The following is a 22,341-nucleotide window of genomic DNA, read 5'->3' on the forward strand; positions in this document are numbered from 1 at the left end:
AGTAACAGAGTAACCCTACAAAACTTCTATCAGACTCCGCAGTGTGCTAGGAAATTTCAAAGCTATTAAGCAAGTTGCTTAACTAAGGTAATCCTAAAAGCTCAATGGTTATAAAAAAAACATGTAAAAGTCGTGTTTTGAAAAAGTGCATCGCGGTCCACGAATGTGATCTTGAGCCTGTTTTTGACTCACTAACTCAATTATCAAAACACCCTCATAGCAAGTCTTATTTATCTTTCAAGTCATTTTTTTTTATCTTGCAACAAATTTCTCTCTCAAATAAAAGGTATCAATACTAAATTTTAGTGTCCCCATATACAAAGATGTATTTTCTTTCCACAACATAGGCGATTCCCAAGTAAAAATTGTGCTAATGATAAATTTGTGCATAAAAATAATGTAATGCATTCCCCAGGCAATGAAGCAAGGCCACAATTCTGGTTGACAGTGTTGTTGACTTCAACCTGGACTGATTTTGTACCTCTTCAAGTCGCCTCCTTTGCTCTTTCTGCTGCTCTATGCGCTTCTGTCTCTCTGCCAGTAGCTGTCTCTTGTACTCCTCCTGCTCTCTGAGCTGTTGCTCCTGCAGAAGCTGTTGCCTTCGCAAGGCCTCAGAGCGCTCCTTGTTTTCCTGCTGCAGTCGCAGAAAATCACGTCGAAGGGTGGATTCCCCAGGCACGTTAACAATGGAGCTAAAAGAGCAATACGGATATATTTAGAGAAGGTAAATGGACAGTAGCTGCACAATGCAATTGGGAAACTCTTTGCTATGCATACTAAATAATGACAGGTCATTAGATTGTGTCGAACACAAGTGCAAGATCTGATGGGGGCACAAAGGCGACAAAAAGCTACAATGCCAGCGTTTCCAGCCATCACACACTTTAACCAGCTACACTAGAGCAACTAGAGGAAGTCCAGTGGAAACCTTTAAGTGCCATTATAGCATACTTGGCACCAGCTCTGATTTTCAATGGTCAAAATTAGCATGACTTTAAAAGGAATTGATGGATCAAGTGTGTAGCCTATTTGTCCCATTTGTTTACAATGGTAATGTTGGGAGATAGGATAAATGTGGCAGAGATGATACAATGACTTAAAAATATAACATTCTATACAGTGTTTCACCATAACCTCACATTTGTCACATAGCATGTTATGGAGGGTGAGTGCAACAGGTCAGGTATTATGATACAATTCCTAGGACAGTACAATGTATGAGGATGTGAGCTACCTTGGCTCTCCTTCCTGCTCAGGCACTTCCTCTTCTTCCTCTTCACTTCCACTGTATTCATACTCTGTTTCATCTAAATAAAAACAGACAGGTGAGTGGCTAACCACCCCAGAGTACAATTCACTGGGTTCAAATTACAGATTTAGAGAAGCTGCATTTCAGATTAATCGTATCATCCTACAGTATTGTTCATCAGCATTAAATAAATTAAAACGACAATGACAAATTGTTGACTAAATCTATAAAAGTCTCATAGGTGTCAGAATGGATATCAAATAATATATATAATTATACCAATTACTTATTACTGCATTCAGTAAAGTAGTTGCCAAAAAGAATATTCGAATATACAGATTATTATTATTATTTTTTTTTACACAAATATATTTGCGAATTACATTACAAAACAGGATGCCCCTATGGTTGGAAATCGTGCCTGAAACAAATATATGGCATTAGCTGTATTACTTCATTATTGCCACTGATTAACCGATAAGAGTTTTTCATAGCCTTGGTAGCCTGAGTCAAGTTCATGTAAGCGAATGGAGCAAGAGTTGATGTACAAAGCTGATAAAACAAAGACGACAAACACACCAACTTATGTATTATTTTTGCTAATAATGCACACATTTTTTAATTACACATTTTCTCAGGGTTCCTTAAAGGACGAGAGATATTGTGACACCAGGCACTTTTAAAAGATGTATCATTCAATTAACTTTCTACTCCTCCAAAGCCAAGTTCCAATAATATCAAGAGCTGCATAATAGGGTCAATTTTTGAGTGCTTTCCCAAGTTCAATTTCAGCCCCAATGAGGCCTCACTAAAACCTATGGGTTTGTAGATGATTAATTTCAGTAATATAAATAATAATAATACACAAAGGCTGTGGTGTATATAGTTAGACTGGGCCAAGGATTAAAAAGTACATTAAACCGTGAGAAACGGGTGATGAATAAAAAGTTCAGTCCAGTAGCACCCCGTTTCTTGACAACTGATAACAGAAGACCTTACTGATTGCCTTAACGCAAAAAACCTTATATACACCTTACAATAAGACTCCCTTCTATACAAACTTCTGTGGACAAACTGTGGTTTAGAGCCTTATATTTTATCATAGATTTTTTTTAGCACTCTGTCCCTGCAAGGGGCCAATCATCATCTATGCATAAAATGTGTTGGAGTATCTCAAGCAAAGATGCCCCTCCCCCCCCCATAACAATGTCTAAGGGGACAATTTATTCAAATGTGTTTACTTAACTTTTTTTGCTTTGTTTAGATGATTCACTAAGCTGAAACTTGTAATGAACTAATGCAGGTACTTGATTGGAAATATCATTGCATATATTTGCTAGCACGCAGCAAAAGTATCTAAATATGTTTGTTCTATGGAGAGAAACAATTTCTGGAGCTATTGTCACCTCCTGTGTTTGTCTGTTACGTCAAACTAAGCAAACACCTACTTTACCCCAATGTTTTGCAGTGTCCTCCAATAGGGCGAAAGAGAACTATAATAATTAAAGACGAGAAAGTGGTGCATTGAAAGCACTTTCAGCTAAGCAAATCCCCAAACATTGGAAGGCCACAGCTACAATGTTATGCAGCAAGAATGGAATGGTGCCGCTCATACACAAGATGTGCATGCTTGTTAACGTGTGAGAAGCCAAACGCCTACAAACTATGACAATGATACAAAGCCTGAAGCACCTACCTTTCTCTCCTCTTTTCTTCCTGGTCCTATCTATGTGGTCCTTCAGCTGGATCCTGACTTGCCGCTCATTGGGCTGGTCTCTTATGAATGGGTGCTTTAAAAGCTGTTCTGTTGGAGGGCGTTGCATGTAATTTTTTACAAGGCAGCCTTCTATAAAACTAAAAAACTTTTTTGACCTGTGGAAAATGTTACAATGGATTAACAAAATATATGTAAATGTAAAAGTCAATTATAATGAATACATCTATTGCATGCAAAACAATTCATGCAGGAAAAAGTGAGGTATTTAGAATTAAAATACACTGATTAAAAAGAAACTTAAAGATAACTAGGACTGTAGAATTTATTTGTGAATACATGACAAATCATCCTTTATACAGTGCAAGCTTATTATACAGTGCTTTACAGAGAATGTCCAAAGCTTATTATACAGTGCTTTACAGAGAATGTCCAATCATTCACATCTGTCTTTGACCCAGTGGAGCTTACAATCTAAATTTTGTAACAAAAAAAACACACAAGTCATCCACATTTACAAATAATTAAAATACAGTTTAATGCAGCTAAAAGCAAAGCATAGATAGGCAGCTTGGTGGTCGGTCTGTTCATCTGGATCACTGTGTTGCTTATAGCAGCATTAAAATTCAATTATTCATAAATATGCACAATTTAAAAGTGCTCTTTTTCTTTTCAGATGATGATGGCATACAAGGCGATTCATGTGTACACCTCATACACGTTTTACAAGATCTGTACTCTTCATAAGAGAGTCAGACTGCATTTACTGTCTGTCTCAAATCACTTGTGATGGATCCCGATCAGCTTGGGCCTATATATCCACTCATAAGTTATTAATATTATCCAAGTTATATAACACAAGGAACCAAAAAATTAGCCAAAATCATGTGGACCATTTGGATGGCTGTTGCCAGGTGCTCATTGTTTATACAAATGATATTACTATTGATAAATTTATAAAACAAGTCGTTATTTAAAAGGCAATTCTAATGTGAACCAAATGCAAAATGAGAAACAGTAAAGTCATTCATATACAATACATTCCATGTATGCAAATATTCATGGTATTATTTGAAAGTACAAACTGCACAATGTGCATAAAATAGTGATGTTAGGATGCTTAAATGAAAATACATTTATATAAGAACGCAAACACGCCTGACAGGTCATACACTAGCATACATACAAAGCAACTAAGATTATGATACTTAAGCTTGGTACACACTACAGCGTTTTCAGGATTACAGGATTTGTGTGTGCCAATCACACTATAAACAACTGTTAGGTCCTATATTGCACTAGTGTGTATGATCCCACGATCATGTTTTATGTTACCAAAGCACATTGCATCATTTGATTTTGATAACGGGACTCAAAAATCACTATAAAAACGATTTAACGATGTTGGGTAAACTCTGAAGTGTGCACGCACTCACGACCAGCAGCGCAGACAGATCTCCATAGAGTTTACAGAGTCACCATCGTTTCAGCCGATGGTTATAACTTATGAAGAGCACAGATCTTGTAAAACGTGTACGAGGTGTACACATGAATCACCTTCCTGATCGGGAGTGTCAGTCATTGGTAAAATCAATAAAGATATTGCATCGGGAGAAATTTTCTGTAGTGTGTACATAGCTTTAGCATTGTGACTGCTGTGAGGTATACCTGCCAGGATTTTATTGTTAATAAATCACTTTAATTAACAAAAACATAAACCATCATAATATAACCTTTTATTACTATGCTTTTTATAACTTCAGGGCATTCTGCTGGAAATAATGAAAACGTTTTGTCAACTTATGTAGCAATTAGAACATGTACACCGCTATTGTTTTAACTCAAATTTACTACCTCATTTATAAGAATTTTCTAAATTAGCATGAAAGTATTATTAACTCATGACTTTCTATTTATTTCTGATTATTAAACATTGTTTCAAGCTCTTTAGTGCCCCGATAGGCCAACACTATGGACAACGTTTTACACTGAATGCAAGCTCCCACTAGGACACAGTCGTCTTCCTGCAGTTTGATAGGATCTCAATATAATTGCTCTACACTGCTATGGATCCTGTCCCTTCCACTAAGTCTGTGTTTTCTGGCTTGCCCCCATCTTCCCACCTCACACTGGAACACTGGCCATGTTGTATTCGGATCGGTTCTTACATAATGAAACAGGTAGACCGGTCACTGTCTCACAAGATCAGCACACTCCTCTCCTGAAACAGTCTGTGCTGTTGTGAGGAGTCTGATCATCTAATTGGTTACAGGTTGTTCTACTCTCACATATTTCAAGACTAGAGATATAAAATGATGCATGAAATGATGACAGAATACAAGACCCTAGTCAAGTACACATCTAACAGATCCCCAACCAACCATTTATAGCGTAACAATCTGTTCTTACAGAAAATAGATAAAACAGTTTAGTAAATTAGAATTAAACTATAATAAAATTATAAATTGTAGAGGAAGATGATTTATACTTGTGTCTCTGAATAATAAAAAATAAATAAATAATCGATCACCAGAAGCGGCAAAATTTACATGCCTGTTCCACATTCTCTCTACCGTGAATAGAAAGGGTATTAGAAATCACCAAAGAAAGGGTCAGTCCCGATCTGAAGACAGTAAAGATTGAAGGTTCGTTCTGTTTACTGCTGCTTTGCATAGCTGAGCAATAGTGAATTGGTGCCTTGTGTGCAGAAGTTAATAGGTGTTTGGAGGTAAGAAGTGAGGGGCAGCCTAGTGCTGAAGAGCTAGATATGTCCCACACTCCCACCATGGCATGACCACACTTCACTTCAAAGGAGCTTAAAAGTTGGAAGGTATGAAAGCATAACCTAATGAGCCACGTCATGATGGCAGCTCACTGTCCAATTACTATGCAGTGCAACGTCCTATGCCCAGAATAAATGGAAAATCTTACAGCTAAGGACAAGGAATATTAACGACTTGAGATATATGAGAAAGTATGAACACCATAAAATACTCTGGGAATTCTGGGAGCTATATTGTAGGAGGATGTATAGAAGTAAGAATCGGTCACATCTATTGCACTGTGATACCTGCCGATTTGTTTTCTCTTTGTTTGGTTCATTCATCTTTTACCTTAACTTTAAGACGTTATGTGATGATTACATGATATTTTATATGACTGTGGTCACAGAGGTCATAAAACCACAAGGCCAAAGCCCAAGAGGTTTTATATATAGAGACTTTTATTATCCTTCTATTCCACAGTAGAGGATGCATTGTCCCATATATTGTATATGAAAGTTGTATATCTATTTTTATGGCGATCACACTTGTTAACAAAGCTTCTGAGTAAATTGTGGGAGATGTATGTTGCTAATAAAGGAGGGGGAATGAAGCAGAAAATTTGTAAATTTTCTTCCAAAAGCAGTGATAAAACATAACTAGTCAGCAAATAAAATAATAAATCTCACAATTTTTTATACAAGTATGTACACTATTCAAGTATTGTGGTTACCTCTAGCAATCAGTTATAAGCAAAGGTTTTTTTTTTTTCATGTGTGTATTTTATTTTCATTTTAACTAAATCATTGACAACACCACATGCTCAAACTTCACAGACAAATCCTTTCTTGAGTAGAAGCTGCATTACTCCTTATAGTAAACAAGTTTTATCTCGGGACAAAACTTTTTGCTTGTGTCATACGCACATTGTTTTGCCTTTAGTGACAGTTCGTAATTGCCGCAATAAAGTTTTATGAACATGGGGTATTTAAAGTATTCAAAAAACGTAGTGATTTAGAGATATTTATAAACCATGATTTTCATTCAACACTAGAGGAGTTTGGAGCACTTAGTTGGGAGAGCTAGGTGTGCTCCTACCGTAAGGAAAGGCTAGTAACCTCGCATCGGGCAGCAGAAACTTTGGGGATGCACTGAATACACCAATTGTTATTTTCAGAATTAAGTTAAATAACAAGAACTACAACAACAATTTGTCACATCCATGGAACACATCTTTTAACTAGTCTCCAGCATTCCTTCCCACAGTCAACAACACCATTCCTGCCGGCCAATAACCAACTCCCCTCAGGCAATGACAGGAGGAAGAGGATGGTGGTTAGACAGTGAATGACCAGATTGCCAATCATTTTTATCTGGTTAGGGTTATTATAGTGTAGTTACTGTTTTACTGTACCGAAAAACGTTGCTTTGTAGGTAGTTAATAAACTTACCATTTCTTAGATTTTAGCCGGGGAGGAGGATTTCTGGGAATAAGGAACAAAGCTCTCATAGGATGCATATCACATAGTGCTAAAAGAAATAAAAATAAATTCCTATTAAGTAAGCATTGGGTTTGGTGTTTCTAAAAAAAAAAAAAAGAAATTACTTTTGCTCATAGATCTATGCCTGGGTTCAAAACATTACAGTTAAATTTGAAAACTTAAGCAAAATATTTCTAATATAATACATAAAACACTTACGGGGAGCACCCTCTGCCATCTCAATAGCGGTAATACCACAGGACCAAAGATCACTCTGAAAAAAAAAAAAAAAAAATACATACAGCAAATTCAGAAGTCACTATAGTAAGCGGTGTAATATTTGCACTATAAGTAGACTGATCTATTAACAGATCTTCTAAAATATCAGGTGTTAAAATGTTACAGCCTTTGTTGTGGAAAGTAAATAGGAACAGGGCTCAGTCAGTCACTGGATGGCATACAAGTACGATTTTTACAATAATATTTGTTTGCCCTTTGAATGCACCAACATACATTAAAAAAAATATCAGTCAAAAGAAGCCACTCCTAGTGCTGTACATGTGACATGTTAGCCTAGAAATAGACTTTGTAGGGTGATGGAAAAGTTAGTCACAATTTGTTAATTGAAACCAAAAACTTGTTATTTACAATATGTTTGTACAGTAAGTATGTTTAATAATGTCTGATGCCATTAAGCTGACTTACCCACTGGTGTTAAAACGCATATTAGCATTTTTAGTGCCAATGCAAATAGGTATAAACATAGAACCTATTGGTTCCACAGACACCATGTTCACCTTCGCTGGTGCCTGTGGTTGGAAGCAGCGGTGGCACATAATGTTCTATTTACGCATATTCACGGAAGTGAACACAAGCGGGTTTAATGGAGTGTTTGGGTTTTGTGTTATGTTGTTAACACATTTTTTTTCATGGGTAACTGACTTGCAAAGGGATCTACCTTATACTGGGGGGAGGGGGGGGGGGGGGGTAATGTGCAGCAATTGTCTGATTGTGACATTTATAACCACTTCTTGTGGAAAATAATAATGGTCAGTTAATCCAGTCATAAAAATGCATGCAGCTGACCAAAAAGGAGTGCATGTCATACCTGCATTGTAAAGTCAGTTTACCATTGTTTTGTCATGCTAAAAACAATCCACTCACTCTGTAATCATAGGTAGCATCTGGGTTCTCATCACAGGCTATAACTTCTGGAGCCATCCAGTATGGTGTACCAATAAATGTATTTCTCCGGCCCACGGTCCTGTCCAACTGAGCACTAACGCCAAAATCCACTGCAAGGAAAACATAAGCACAATAAACAGACAACTTCAAAAATACATTTAATTAAAAGGCTGCATAGCCAGCTGATCGTTGAACTGTAAAGTCTTCAGATAGCTCCCATCAGGGATTCATAGGATGACATTAAATCAATATAATTTTGCACCAGTCCACTTGTCATTCTGTATATAAATTTTCCAGAATCTTTTCGATTACCTAAGGGCTTGTAACAGTGCTGCTGAAAAGTAATGCTAGTTAAAAGCATAGACAAAATCTTGCACTTTCCCCATGCCCTACAGAGTGCCAGAAGCCTGTTCATTATTCGGGCTTAAAGCTTCCTTGTAGCATTGTGTACTAGAATGAGTGTTCCGTTAGAACTCCATTGTTTTTCACAAAGATAACTTCTGAAATAACAGATTCAAACAAAGCAAACGCTTGTCGGAAGTGTGGGTTCACAGGTCTATTTGCTTACATTAATTTTAGGACCATCAGTGTCAAAAACATATTCAATAGCCTTTAAACTACACAGTTAAATTAACAGGCTTAAAAGAAAGAAAAACAACATACAAAATGGAAACTAATGGGTGATGCACCCAAATCACAGCGATTGTTTTTCAAAACAGGCCTGGGCTTTTAAATACTAATTCAATTCACATTAACAATTTTTTTTATTTGGTCTTTGTATGTGAGAACTAAGAGACAAATATATTGCAGGACTTTTTTTTTATAAAGGTGTTAATAAATCTACCTATAAGCTTTTCTTATTGCCTGAATGCCATTATTCTCAGTTCTTTTCCAAACATTTAAAAAAAAAAAAAAAAAAAAGCTTCTCCCTAAAAAAGCAAAAGAAAGTTATACCCTTCAACCAACAAATGTCAGGCTAACTCTACTTGGCCTTATTTAAGTTCTCTAATCACCTTTGTGTACATGACCTATTATTATTATCATTTATTTGTTAGGCGCCACAAGGTTTCCGCAGCGCCGCACATAGTACAAACAGTAGACTATACAGGGTATAACAGTACAGAACAATAAAAAAAAAAAAAAAAGAGACCTATTTGCGTTAAACAATTTAAATTGCGGATACTGCTAACACCTCTTCTCCATACAATGCTCTCCCACCATAGCACTCAAGCAAGAGGAATTTTACCCAATTGAGGAAATGTTAAAACACTCCTCTCGAGAGAGAGACTGTATCTAACCAGCTACTGTAAAAATGTAAGAAGTTTGAGTGAAAAAAAAAATTAAAACTATTTCACCACGATTCTATGTGTACAAATGTGCGGTAACTCAGAGCAACCAATCACATTCTACCAACCTTCTAGTGGTGCCTAGATGAAACCAAACATGCCCTTGGTTGCTATGCATTACTTTGCACATTGCACCAAATGAATCCAGAAAATGTTAAATTGTCTGCATAATATATCTGAAATAAAAAAGGTCTATTTTTGTTTTTAATTTCATCTAGATTATGTGAAGAAACACGATAACACACAGAAATATTTGGCTAAATCCTATGGTGACCGATTACTGTGGTCAGACAATGACAGCATACACTATCAGGATTTTGGGTATTTTTATTGCCACCGAATGGATCCAGATTAGATGTTAGACAGGTTGGAACTTTCTTTTTATCCCACACATACAGAACATTGCGGCTAATTTAAACGGATTGCTGGAATCGCATACTGGACGGCATGCTTTAGTCATGAATGAATGTAGACAGCTGTTTATCAGCAAGAACAAGTAATGCGCCAGTATATTGTCTCTTTAATATACTATTTTTGCAGCATATCAGGACTTATTGCAGACACGATATAGGTGTCTTTCCCCGCTGCATAAAGTTTAGCAGCTGCTAGATATACAAAGTAATGTAGGCTGTAGTCCCAAAAATCCAAACCGTTGGTACAAGAGAATTACAGTAATTGTTAAATGTGCTACTTGCTTGTATGTACTGGCAGCAACAAGCAACATTAGGCCACAGAGCCAATATTTGCACATGTAAGCTTGTAACGAGTGACACCCAGGTGATGAAATGAAATTCAAACTGTTCTACGAGATTATCACGTAGTAACTCCGGATTTTCAGGGTCGCTTGGATTCTATTTTGACTTCAAACCTTCTGAATATATTACATTACAAGACATGGTGGGGCCTGTGTCTGTCTGCCTGCAGGATAAGACTATTTATAATCAAGACATATGAATGTCTGTGGTATGCTGCATAAATTCATGTTACTATCTTGTGGTCTAACTGTACTATAAAAACAAAAATAAACAAAATCGAACTGCACATTCTTCCTGGCCGGGTTTGAAAGTGTGTACAAGTAGTAACAATATGGTAAGCCAGATCTAACCTAAATGGAACTCAAGCCACACATGCACTATATATAAAAAAAAAAAAAAAAAAAGTGTATAGCCAGCTTTAGCCCTAAAAACGTGACCTATTCGCAGGGTCACCGAGAGGGGGGAGGGGGCTGGGCCCCTCACTGACGATGTTTTTTTTATTGTTTTATTTTATTTTTTTCAACCTGATGTTTTTTTATTTGTTCCTTTCTTTTTTTTGTGCAGAGAGGGGGGGGGGGGGGGGGGGGGGGGAGGGGGGCCGCCGAGTTCATGTGATTATACAAATACTCAGATGATCACGTCACACCAGACATTCAGTGTGGAGTGGCGCAGAGGTGTCCTCAAAAAGACGACAATACAAAGGTAAGTAAAAGACGGAGGAATGCAAAGCAGAAAGGCACAGGGAGATGAGGGTGAGGGGAGAGAGGCAAAGGGTGATGAAGATGAGGGTGAGGGGAGAGAGGCACAGGGTGATGATGAAGAGGGGGAGGGGGGAGAGAGGCACAGGGTGATGAAGGAGAAGAGGCAGCGGCATGGCTCAGTGCGATGAAGGGGGGCCAGGTAAAGGGGGAAAGCAGCATGGAGGGCGCAGTGCGATCATAAAAGGGCATAGTGGTTGTGATGAAGGGGCACAGTATGATCATAAGGAGGGACAGTGTGGTGATGAAGGGGTACAGTAATGTGTGTGTGATGGCACAGGGGTCTTTTGGCAATATAGTGAGTGTGAGGTAGGTGGAGGCTAATTAATGGGTGCTATTTTGTTTGTGGGGCGATGGAGGGGCAATGTAATAGTGGGGACTTATTTACGATGGGGTGGTTTGGGGGCTATTGAATGTGGGGTTGAGTTTGGGGAGAATGAGATCTCTTTATTAAATGGGACTATGAATTATTTAATTGCAGTGATGGTTGCAGGAAATAGGTATAAAATGTAAATATTATTAATTTATTGCTGGGGCTGTTTGGAGGGAGGGAAATAGGTTTATTTATTAAATGTGAATACTATTATTTTAATGTTGGGCTGGAGGAAGGCCTAATTATTAATCATGGTTGCTATTGATTTAACGACGGAGCTGGTTGGAATTTACTAAATGTAGCCATTTTTTTTTTCCAAATAGGGCCCCCATTCCAGGACCCAGACAAGCCGCAACTAAAAAAAAAAAAAAAAAAAAAAACAGCTGCCACAGGTGGTGAAAGTGACAACAGGTAGGAAAGAGCAGGAGAGCCTATGAAATATTGTGATTCTAGCGGGACAATCCCAATTTTTGGTGACTGTTTTGCCCAATGTAAGGTGGAGGCCAAGACCGTGAACTCTTTGGGGGGTATTCAATTGTTAGCGAGACGGGTGAAAATCCTGCACTAGAAAAATATTACTGTTAATACAGTAATATCTCGCTGAAATCCAGCGAGTAAATTACCGTATTAACGGTATTTACGTGCAAATTACCGTATTAACGGTAATATTTTTTCGAGCGCGGGATTTTCACCCGTCTCGCTAACAATTGAATACCCCCCTTTATGTACACACTGCATTCTTTATATACTACACTGTGGTGCTAGATGTCCTGAAAGTCAGGAGTGCTGGGACATATGCCACGCTCCGGCGAGCGAGCTCTGCACCCTTGTGGCAATGGTGTACACAACAATGCAGATTTTTGTTTCTGTAGGAGAGTGGCCTAGTGCTTTTCACGTGATAAGCACGCTCCAATGATGCATAGCCACATCCCCAACTGAAAAAACCCACAATGCAAAATTGTTTACCTCTCTCAACTATAAGGGGGACCCCATGAAGTTGTTGTACCGGGGCCCTGAATTCCTCTCGGCAGTCCTGTCTATTTATGCCAACCAGGGGAATGAATCAATCAATGTACCCCGGAGGTTCCATGTGACCCAGTTTTTCTAGGGCATTAGCCTTTCCTATTTGTAATATAACGCAGAGGGGTTTGGTAGCACATCTATGAGTATCCAATTCGCTTACTACACCAGTTACCCATTTCATGTGTTTGATCCAAATATTATATATAACAGAACTAGAGTGGTCCTCATACACTGTGGTATGAGGAGCATCTTCTACAATCCCCCTCTTCAGTCAGTTCATGTTCAGTAAACACCTGTATTATGTCACCTACCCAGCTTCACCTCTGCATTTTCCGTTAGCAGCACGTTCTGTCCTTTGATATCCCTGTGAATCACGTGGTGAGCATGGAGATGAGCCAAGCCCTAAAGAAAACAAGTGTGATACAACCAAGAGTGAGTTTACAGCTTGCTAGATGAGAAGATACATTGACTTGCTGAGACACTGTAATAAAACGGTCTGCTAAAATAACGAAAGAAACGATGACTCATATGCCTTTGTCTTAAGCAAATGGAACCTGATCCCAGCTTATTCATAACGGGATACATTTGGCAGTCCATGAGAAGAACAAGGAGACTAAAACCACATTGGTTACGCAGGTTTAGACAAAGAAAGGTCAGAATTACCTTTGATTTTTTAAACAAATAACGGAGGAGTGTTAATTGTAGATCACAATTTCCCAACCTGTGATAAAATGTAACCACAGTGGTAGAACTAATGTTTTCTAGGAGTACTTCTGTCTATTAAACTTGACACAAAACATATCCTATATAATGTTTACACACACACACACTATTACCCCTAATGTTTTATAGTCATCTCATTTTTATGTGTAACCTGATGCAAGTATAAAGGGCACAAAGAAAGCAATATTCTTTTAAACATATGGCACAACCTGGCAATTGTCAGGCCACAATTTTGTGTACATGAACGGCCAGCACTAAAGCAGTGTGATCCAATGCATTCACATGAGCCTATCCATGTCATGTGTCTAAAAGAATATATAGGTTATAAGATAAAGGTTGTGAATCTCTGTTGTAAAGCTGTAGGCACATGTGACTTGTCCGCAGAGGTAGTGGGGAGGGGTTTGTTACCAAAGTAAGAGGGATTATCTAAAACAAAGTCTTATCTAAAACAAATCTTAGTCCACTGCAGGGTTCAATACAGACAGCACATCAGTCAGGGCCACTTTGGGACCCAATGCCTATATTCTGCAGAATTGCTGTCACCCCTCCAGCACGTCACTGCTCCCGGCTCTCTAGTAAAGAGCATAGAGTGTTATGGCATGCATGAGTGGTGGTGCTGGTCAGCACACTTCAAAGCAAAATTAGAAAACAAGATATATTCTGGTTAGAGCAGAGGCTCCGAGGCAACCCCTCTTCTCCCACATCTCAGGATTTCTGTTGCTGGCTCCCCTTAAAGTACACGGGCACTTTAGCAACAGACTGAGGATGCTCCCGTTTGGGACCATTTTTTGTAAAATCAATAATATAGCCAATTGTATAATAAAGAACAAATTTAAAAAATAAAAGTATAAAATAAAATAAAAATAAAAAGTCAATCCAGCTAAAAGCTCCTCTTTAAAATGTTCAAATTGTTGTTTGACAATCTGTATAAGTCAATCAGGAATGGTGCCACGTGCTTGTGCAGTTTAGCCTGGCATCTGTGCTTTCAAGAGTGAAATTGTACTTTAATGGAATTAGTACCCCAGTATGTAGTTAACTGAAAACCCAATGACGTCAAAGCTCTGTAGAGAAAGGATTCCCTCGCAGAAGTAGCGGATTAATATTTCATGACATAACTCTTCAACAGCACTACTCTGAGATAAGAGCACTTCATCCTCACCCTTAGGATTTCACGAGAGATATAAGCAATCCAGTCTTCTTTCAAAGTATTCCCTTTAGTATTCTTCACCAGGTCAGTGATTGAGCCAGCACCGCAAAACTCCATTACAAGCTGTGGAACAAAAGAACTATTAGCACTGAGTAGCATAAATGATAAAAACAATATTTTAATAACACTAACTGAACGTCCATTGCGCTGTCCAGTTCATAGAAATGCAGACATGCATAGATTTATAGAAAAAGCTGTGTATTCTGGAGCCAAATATGAAATTAAAGAACAGATTAGATTTTTTTTAAATGAGTCTATCATGCAATCTTTCACTTCTATGCCACAATGCTGCCATGTTAGGGGGGAGGCGGTTATACAACAGTGACAATAAGTACTTTACAGCACAGCATCGCATACTAGACTAACAGACTTCATATGGGTATTAAAATATTCTCTCCTTTTTGGTGTAAACTTGCTGGTACAAAATAAAAAAAGTCCTTGACATTTTTGACATGCAGCTTACCCAGAGCTGGTCATCGTGCCCAGGAGGGCTCTTTTTGATGAAAGCACCATAATAAGTGGCAATATTTCTGTGGTGGGAATATTTCTTCAGCATATTGATTTCCAGTTTGATTTCCTCTTCTTCATCCTTTATTGAGATAAATAATTACATCAATAAAATCATGTATAACTATACAATAAAATTACATTTTTCACAGGCAGTACACAGTAAATACAGATGCCTCATCATTTTATTTAAATATAAAAGGGGGGGGGGGTTCCCCATTTTAGTCAAATGTGCCACGTAAGAATATAAACCACTTCTTAGTGTTCAATGGTATGACCATCACACTCCAGCAGTCTCCTGGAAAACGCAGGAATGGTTTAGAACAGGGTAGACAAACGCATTAGGGAGATTTTAGTTGGTAAACGTGGCACATAATGCCAGTGCCAGTCTATAAAGCTGGCAGAAATCAGTCACATTAAATAGAAAAGCTAGACAAGGCCCTTCTTGTCACAACACTGCAAGAAGCAAAAACAAATTATCTGTTTTCTTAATTTAGTTTACTAAGCATTACATAAAATAGGAAGGTGGTTTTAAGTTCCATATAAACTCCTTCCTCTCCTTAGCGTTTCCCAAAGGACCACAATCATTACATTTTTATTAACCTTGGACACAATATTCTAAGTTTTTGCCTGGAATTTCTTTGTGAACAGTGCTGTGTCAGGGTGTTGAAGACTGTTGATTATATACACAGCTTCTGTGGCTTAAGCAACCAGTAACATTTGAAAACCTGACAGTAGAAACGCAGCCAAAAAAAAACACAAAAAAAAACCAATGGAAAAATGATTAACTTATTGTGCAGCCAGCGCCGATGCTAGAGTCCTTGGCGCCCTAGGCACAGTGTGAAAATCGGCGCCCCCCCCCCCCCCACGCCGTGGGTACCCTGTCAAAATTGGCGCTGCGCTTCCCTCCCCATGTCTTTCTTTATCTTACCTGCATGAAGCTGCTCCTCTCTGCTCTGTCTTCTCCCCTCCCAGACACTGTCGGGCCGTGACAATGTCATCATCACGGCCTGTCATTGTCAGTGAGTGGAGGGGAGGAGACAGAGCAGAGAGGAGCAGCTTCATGCAGGTAAGATTCATAGCCCCTTCCCCCCTCTCCTCCCCGTGGATTTCAGCACAGTTTTAAATGACCATAGTCATTTTTTTTTTTATTTTGAGACGCCCTGCAGAGCCCGGCGCCCTAGGCAATTGCTTAACCTTGCCTAATGGGAGCGCCGGGCCTGTGTGCAGGCTGGAGGGACTGCCTACCATTATGATAGTTATACAGTCTAGGGGTACATTAATTCCTCCCCTAAAGAAGTACCACTTTAACTGTGATATTAATGGTTAACATGTATTAAATACTGATAAAACATTTAATATGACCATTTTCCTGCACAAAGATCCTCATGCTTCAGCATAATCCTATTTTAAGTTGCAATGAGCGGCAATATAGTTTTCTCAAAGTAGGAATAACTGGTAGCCCATAGCCACATGGCAGTATTTCATGTGGAGCCCTAGAGGGATTGAGCACAGCTCTGGTAGAGCCAAAGATATAAGGAGTCACAGCTATGATGTGAGACAGAAAACACCAGCACCTTCCAATGGGATCGCTCAGACCGTATTTATAGGTTCTTCAGGGTCAGAATAGCAGATTATTAAAACTACAATGTAAATTGCATTAAATGTTATTAATAGTGTTTATTTAAGTACAATTCAAGAAAACAAAAGTTGATCATTTCAACAATAAACATTATTGATTGTAATTGTTATTATGAAATGCTCCATGAGACTGCCCTATGGTTGCTCTGGTTTCAGGACAATTGACCCATGATAAAACGCATTGTGGACGTATGTGAATTTTGCACCCTAAATTGTGCTTCACTTTGGAGGGGTCAGTGGCAGCGTAATAACTCCTCAAAATGTATTAAACACACCACTGCTCTACATATGAAATACTAGGTCTCTCCCCACAAGTCATGTGTAAAGCATGTGTAAATAGCAAACCGATTACAAACAGTTTTGATTTATATAGAAGAGTCCTTCGGTTATTACCAATTACACAAGATCTCACAGACTAAGACATCTAACATGAGCATTAAAGTAAAAATAAATAAAGTAAACTGGAAGACAACAGTACAGAAGCACAATAAAGCTCAGTAACTCTTGTGAACGGATTCCACCTGATTGTAAAAGGAGAGCTGGTGTCAGAGGAAAGGATTATAAACACCATATGCTCATATTTTTCAATGTCTAAATGTTCCCTGAAATATGATACTCTTGTCAAATCCTCTCTTCATTGTTGCCTCCTGTCTCTACTTGGCACATGTTCAAAAGGTAATCTGGTGCTGCAGCTAAATTCTGTATTCCCAAGTTTAATGAAAGACAAAACCACGGGAGTGACTTGAAGGTTTACTGTGCCGATATATTCTGCCAATGGTTAATAAGCTGTCCTTACAAGCACTCACTAAGTTTCTGCAAAAAAATAAATAAAAAACAAAACAAATATTCATAATAGTACAGTGCCAGTATTGTTGTGTGTAAAGACGATACAGCCTAAAAGGTTTCTTTTTTTTTTCTTTCCATAATTTTAAAGAGATATGGGAAAAACTCCTCTCTAAACTGAAAAGATAATCACAGAATGAATGCAATACAGGACTGTTTGCCCCCCAGCACATTACAATTACTCAAAAATGCTGACCATGGAATGCTGAATGATATATATGTCATTCCTATCATGACCAATATTAAGAGTGTGTAGCTCATGAAGTAGTGAATGATTCTGTGATATTACATGCAGAAATAGCTTGCACATATGGTTATCTAGCAGCCAGAAGTTTAATTTTACAAAAGGAAAAAAAAATATTTGCATAAATTTAGCAGACAAACAAAAAGTGTATAAATACAAGTTTTCAAAATGAGAAAAGATAAGTTTCCATTATTTTGTGAGCATTGACGTTCAATAGAGAAAATCCTAAAGTTAATACAATCAGGTGCTAAACTGGTTACACAATTGATAACAATACCGTTTGTGACCTCATCAGCATGTTGACACTCCACAGAACCACCTAATAAGCTGTAGTACCACCTAGTAAAAGGTGGCAGTATAAGAAAAACTGGTCCACCTCCCCCACCACTACCTGGGGTCCATCAGGCTACAACATAGAGTTGTTTTCTTGGAGCTCTTCTGGTACCGTAATACAGAACTGACCATTTAATTTTGTAAACCACCTTTAAATGGTGCTGCAGGTTGGGAGTGTGAGCGCAATAACCAAGGAAGGATAGAGAATGTATGTTATTGGTGGAGATATATCCTTTTTAATGTAATGGAGTGGGAGATATTACGTGACCGGAGCAAGACTGACAGTTTTGCAATGGATCCGATCAATAGGCATTTCTATGGAGCGTCAGCATGCTAGTGAGGTTGCAGACAGGAAGATTATGAAAGATCAAGTGAGCACACATATTCCTGAAGAGGGGAGGTGGAACAGTATTTTTTTTTTTACATTTCCAAAGTGTTGGAAAAGCATATAACTCCCAAAAAACATGCTGTATGGAGATCGCTTAAGGAACATGCTGTATTAAGATATTGCTTACGCAAAATGTTTCAGCGTATTTGTAAACAACTGACAAAATACAGGGCAACTAAACAAAATGTTAAAATATAGGTATTTTTCGAAGGAACAACAGAAAAATATTATATATATATATATATATATATATATATATATATATATATATATATATATATATATATATATATATACACACACATATATATACATACATATATATATATATACACACACACACACATATTCACACACAATTTAATGACAAAATGGAAGACTTTTTGCTTTTGTTTTAGAGAATGCATATTAATGGAGTACAGCTTTCGGCTTTAAGACACAGAACATTTACAGTCAGTGTAAGGAATAGACACAATGCACAATGTCAATTGCACAGAGACAAACATTTTTTCTCAATATTTGTAAGGCACCCAACAGGACCTCTAACATACAGAGCATTCTGCCATATGGCAGAGAAAAGCTGCTGTCACCTGGGAGGTGGCCTCTGTGTAAATCCTCCAACACAAAGCACTACCGGAGATGGACAGTACTGATGCCTACTCAACATAGCTTGCAGGCTACACCGCCATCCCAGGTGTGAGCAGATTACTGTGAGGATTGACCTACTGACTAAATCAACGCTGCACATTTAGATTACAGCAGCTCGGCTGAGGTCATGCTGGGATAAAAGGAAGCAGACATACAACAGAGCTACAGTTAACTTTTTTTTTTTTTCTCTTTTGCTAAAAGAGCCAGACAAAAATTATTTGCTGCTTCTCTGGGAGTTGGCAGGCTTCAGCCAACTACTGTTAATCTTTCTTTTTTTTGTGCAACAGTTCACAACCTCAGCTAATCTGAGATACCAGAAAATATTGATATGCTTAAGTGGCAGAATGTCTTCCATAGATTAATAGGGCTACTGGACCTCCCACATCTGCAGCATTAGTCTCCACTGCCAGAAAATGAATTCAGTGGTCACATACTCTGGCACCTTTACAAATGTAATTTCCAGAGACAAGCAGTGCATGTGTACGCGGACACACAGGTCGGAGATCTCCAGAACGTTAGTCTAAATTACCGTTCTCTTTTCATTTATTTACAGGTCGTGCTGCACCGGTGAATAGATATAGCCCTATGTGATAACTTTATCTGGCATAAACATGGTTTTCCTGGTGGCACACCCCAGCCTACTTCAACAGAAGAAAAGTAGTATAAAATTAAATTACAGGGTCATAATCCAATTTTGAAAACACTGTCACTCGGCCATTGGATCTGCAATTCTGTACTCCGTGTGCTAGTAATAGAATCCCAGGATAGAGGTTACATATTGGCTTTATCACTAAGGTACTAGCACCATTGTTCTGTAATGTACCATTCAAAAGTTGTGACAATATCATATATGCTGCTTCAAGTGCTGTAAAATATCATTAGTATCAACAGGTCATCATAAAATATTAGAAATATAGCAACAGATCATATGCAGTGCTTTACAAAGGAAGGGTAATCATTCACATCAGGCACCAGTGGTCGCTTATAATCAACACTCTCTGACATACAAACACACACTTCGTCAAGCCAATTAAATTCACAATTATTTTTTTTTTAGACTGCTCACAATTGTTTTACCAAGATTTTCTCCCACAAAGGGAGAACATAAAAATTCCAAACAAATAGGGCCCTGGTCAGAATTCAATCCATTGCACCAGTGCTGTGTGTGAGGCAGTGATGCTCATCAATGTGTCATCTCTACTGCTGTAAATGGAGAATATATATATATATATATATATATATATATATATATATATATATATATATATATATATATATATATATATATATATATATATATATATATATATATATATATATATATTTATTACAGGCTATTACAAAAACTAAATACTGGTTACTGTCATTATCGCATAATATTCTTTTTACTGACCATGTTTTGAAAAGTCAGACTTGCTCAGGCATCCAAAGCAAACTGGATGGTTCTCACAGTCTGTGGAATATATGATGCAACTGCACAAAGAGCTCATGTCTCAAAATTTACTATACACATCATAAAACTTAAGGGGGGCAAGCAATGGTCTTTCTTATTCACAGGATTTTTTACATATCTGCCCATTAGCAGGGAATATAGTTTAAAGCATTCCTCAACCTGATCACCTTAGTGGTCCTTTAATCTCTCTAGGAAATATGCAAATACGCCTTGAGCAATCTCAAGGGTATAAAAAAGGCAAAGGTTAATAAGAAAGCACATTTTAACAAGCGCATTGTGCAGAAAAGGTATTTTAACCATTACATATGGTAGCTGCATAAGTCTTCGATACATTTTATAAACCTATTTTCATATGTGCAATGACACCTGGGTACATTTTTGTAATTAAAATATCATAAGAAATATCAGTATTTGTACGGGTCTGTATTCTACTCTGCAAGTCGGGCCTTCTATGTGGGAAGACCAAAATTGTATGGATCTGAATGTGTGTACACCACCACTACCAGCCGACACAAGGCAGGATGGATCCATGGATTCTGACCCTGCAACTACAAGCTGCAGCAGAAATCAAGATTTGTCAGACCAGCCAATATTTTCCCAATCTTTAACTGTCCAGTTTTGGCGAGTGTATGTCCACTGTAGCCTCCTGTATTTTCCTGTTCTTATCGGACTAGAGTGAAACTCTGTGTGGTCTACAGCATAACACTATAGTAACACATGGCTATTTGAGTTACGGTTGCCTTCCTGTCAGCTTAACCAGTCTGGCCATTACCCTCTGACCTCTCTCAACAACTTGTTTTCGCACACAGAACTGGCGCTCACTGGATGTTTCCAATTTACAGATAATGGTGTTAACGTGGAGCGCTACACTCCATCTCCTACATTAGTAATGTTATCCCTGGTGGTCTAGTGAGGACAGGAAGTGGGGCAGCCTCTGTACGCCTGCATCGCGTTACTGCGCATGCCTGGACTAGAAGTTCTGGCACTGATGTTGGGTGATATTGTTTGGCTGCCAGTCATCCTTCCAATACTTACCAAAAGTGTTCAGTGGGGTTGAGGTCAAGGCTCTTTGCAGACCACTCATGTTCTTCCACAACAACCTCAGGAAAAAAAATTGTGATGAATCCACACTTAGGGGAAGGCCCTTTCCTGTTTCAGCATGACAATGCCACCATACACAAACAGTTGCCACAACGTTGGAAGCACACAATTCTCAAGAATGATACTGCACCCCCAGGCCAAACTATGAGAGATAATCCCAGATCATTACGTCTCCTACACCAAACTTTACAGCTGGCATCAGGGTAGGAAGGGTTCTCCTGGCTTTCACCAAACTTAGATTTCTACATCAAACTGCGAAATGGTGGTGCTCCATTCTTTGCCAATGTTTGCTATTGCACATGACCATCTGAAACACAGTGTGCAGCTTCTCAGTCTAGAGCTTCATGGATTGAGTTTCCATGGCCAACCGTTCTTGTGCAGATGTTGATTCCAAAAGCAGTTTGGAACTCTGTAGTGAGGATTATGCAATGCGCTTCAGCACTCCTGTTCTGTGAGCTTGTGTGGCCTACCACTTCGCAGCTGAGCTCTTGTTGCTCAGACATTTCCACTTCAGAATAACAGCACTTACTGTTGACCTGGCACCTTTATTAGGGCAGAAATATTACAAACAGACTTGTTGGAAAGGCGGCATCCTATGACAGTGCCA

General features: G+C 38.3%; 1 protein-coding gene across 10 annotated transcripts in view; it reads right to left on the reverse strand.

Moving 5' to 3' along the window:
• Positions 1–22,341, reverse strand: part of MAP4K4 (mitogen-activated protein kinase kinase kinase kinase 4) — a 121,154-nt gene that overhangs the window by 38,446 nt on the left and 60,367 nt on the right. For all 10 annotated transcript variants that reach the window (XM_075200226.1, XM_075200224.1, XM_075200219.1 and 7 more), the window contains exons 4-12: positions 15,040–15,165; positions 14,529–14,639; positions 12,958–13,048; positions 8,371–8,501; positions 7,426–7,480; positions 7,177–7,255; positions 2,946–3,121; positions 1,235–1,307; positions 482–692 (exon numbers count right to left, since the gene is read on the reverse strand). In XM_075200226.1, the coding sequence (XP_075056327.1) occupies positions 482–692; positions 1,235–1,307; positions 2,946–3,121; positions 7,177–7,255; positions 7,426–7,480; positions 8,371–8,501; positions 12,958–13,048; positions 14,529–14,639; positions 15,040–15,165 (1,053 nt within the window). The remainder of the gene's footprint in view (positions 1–481; positions 693–1,234; positions 1,308–2,945; positions 3,122–7,176; positions 7,256–7,425; positions 7,481–8,370; positions 8,502–12,957; positions 13,049–14,528; positions 14,640–15,039; positions 15,166–22,341) is intronic.

Source organism: Mixophyes fleayi, chromosome 2 (genome assembly GCF_038048845.1).
Source record: "Mixophyes fleayi isolate aMixFle1 chromosome 2, aMixFle1.hap1, whole genome shotgun sequence".
In the NCBI taxonomy this organism is placed as follows: Eukaryota; Metazoa; Chordata; class Amphibia; order Anura; family Limnodynastidae; genus Mixophyes; species Mixophyes fleayi.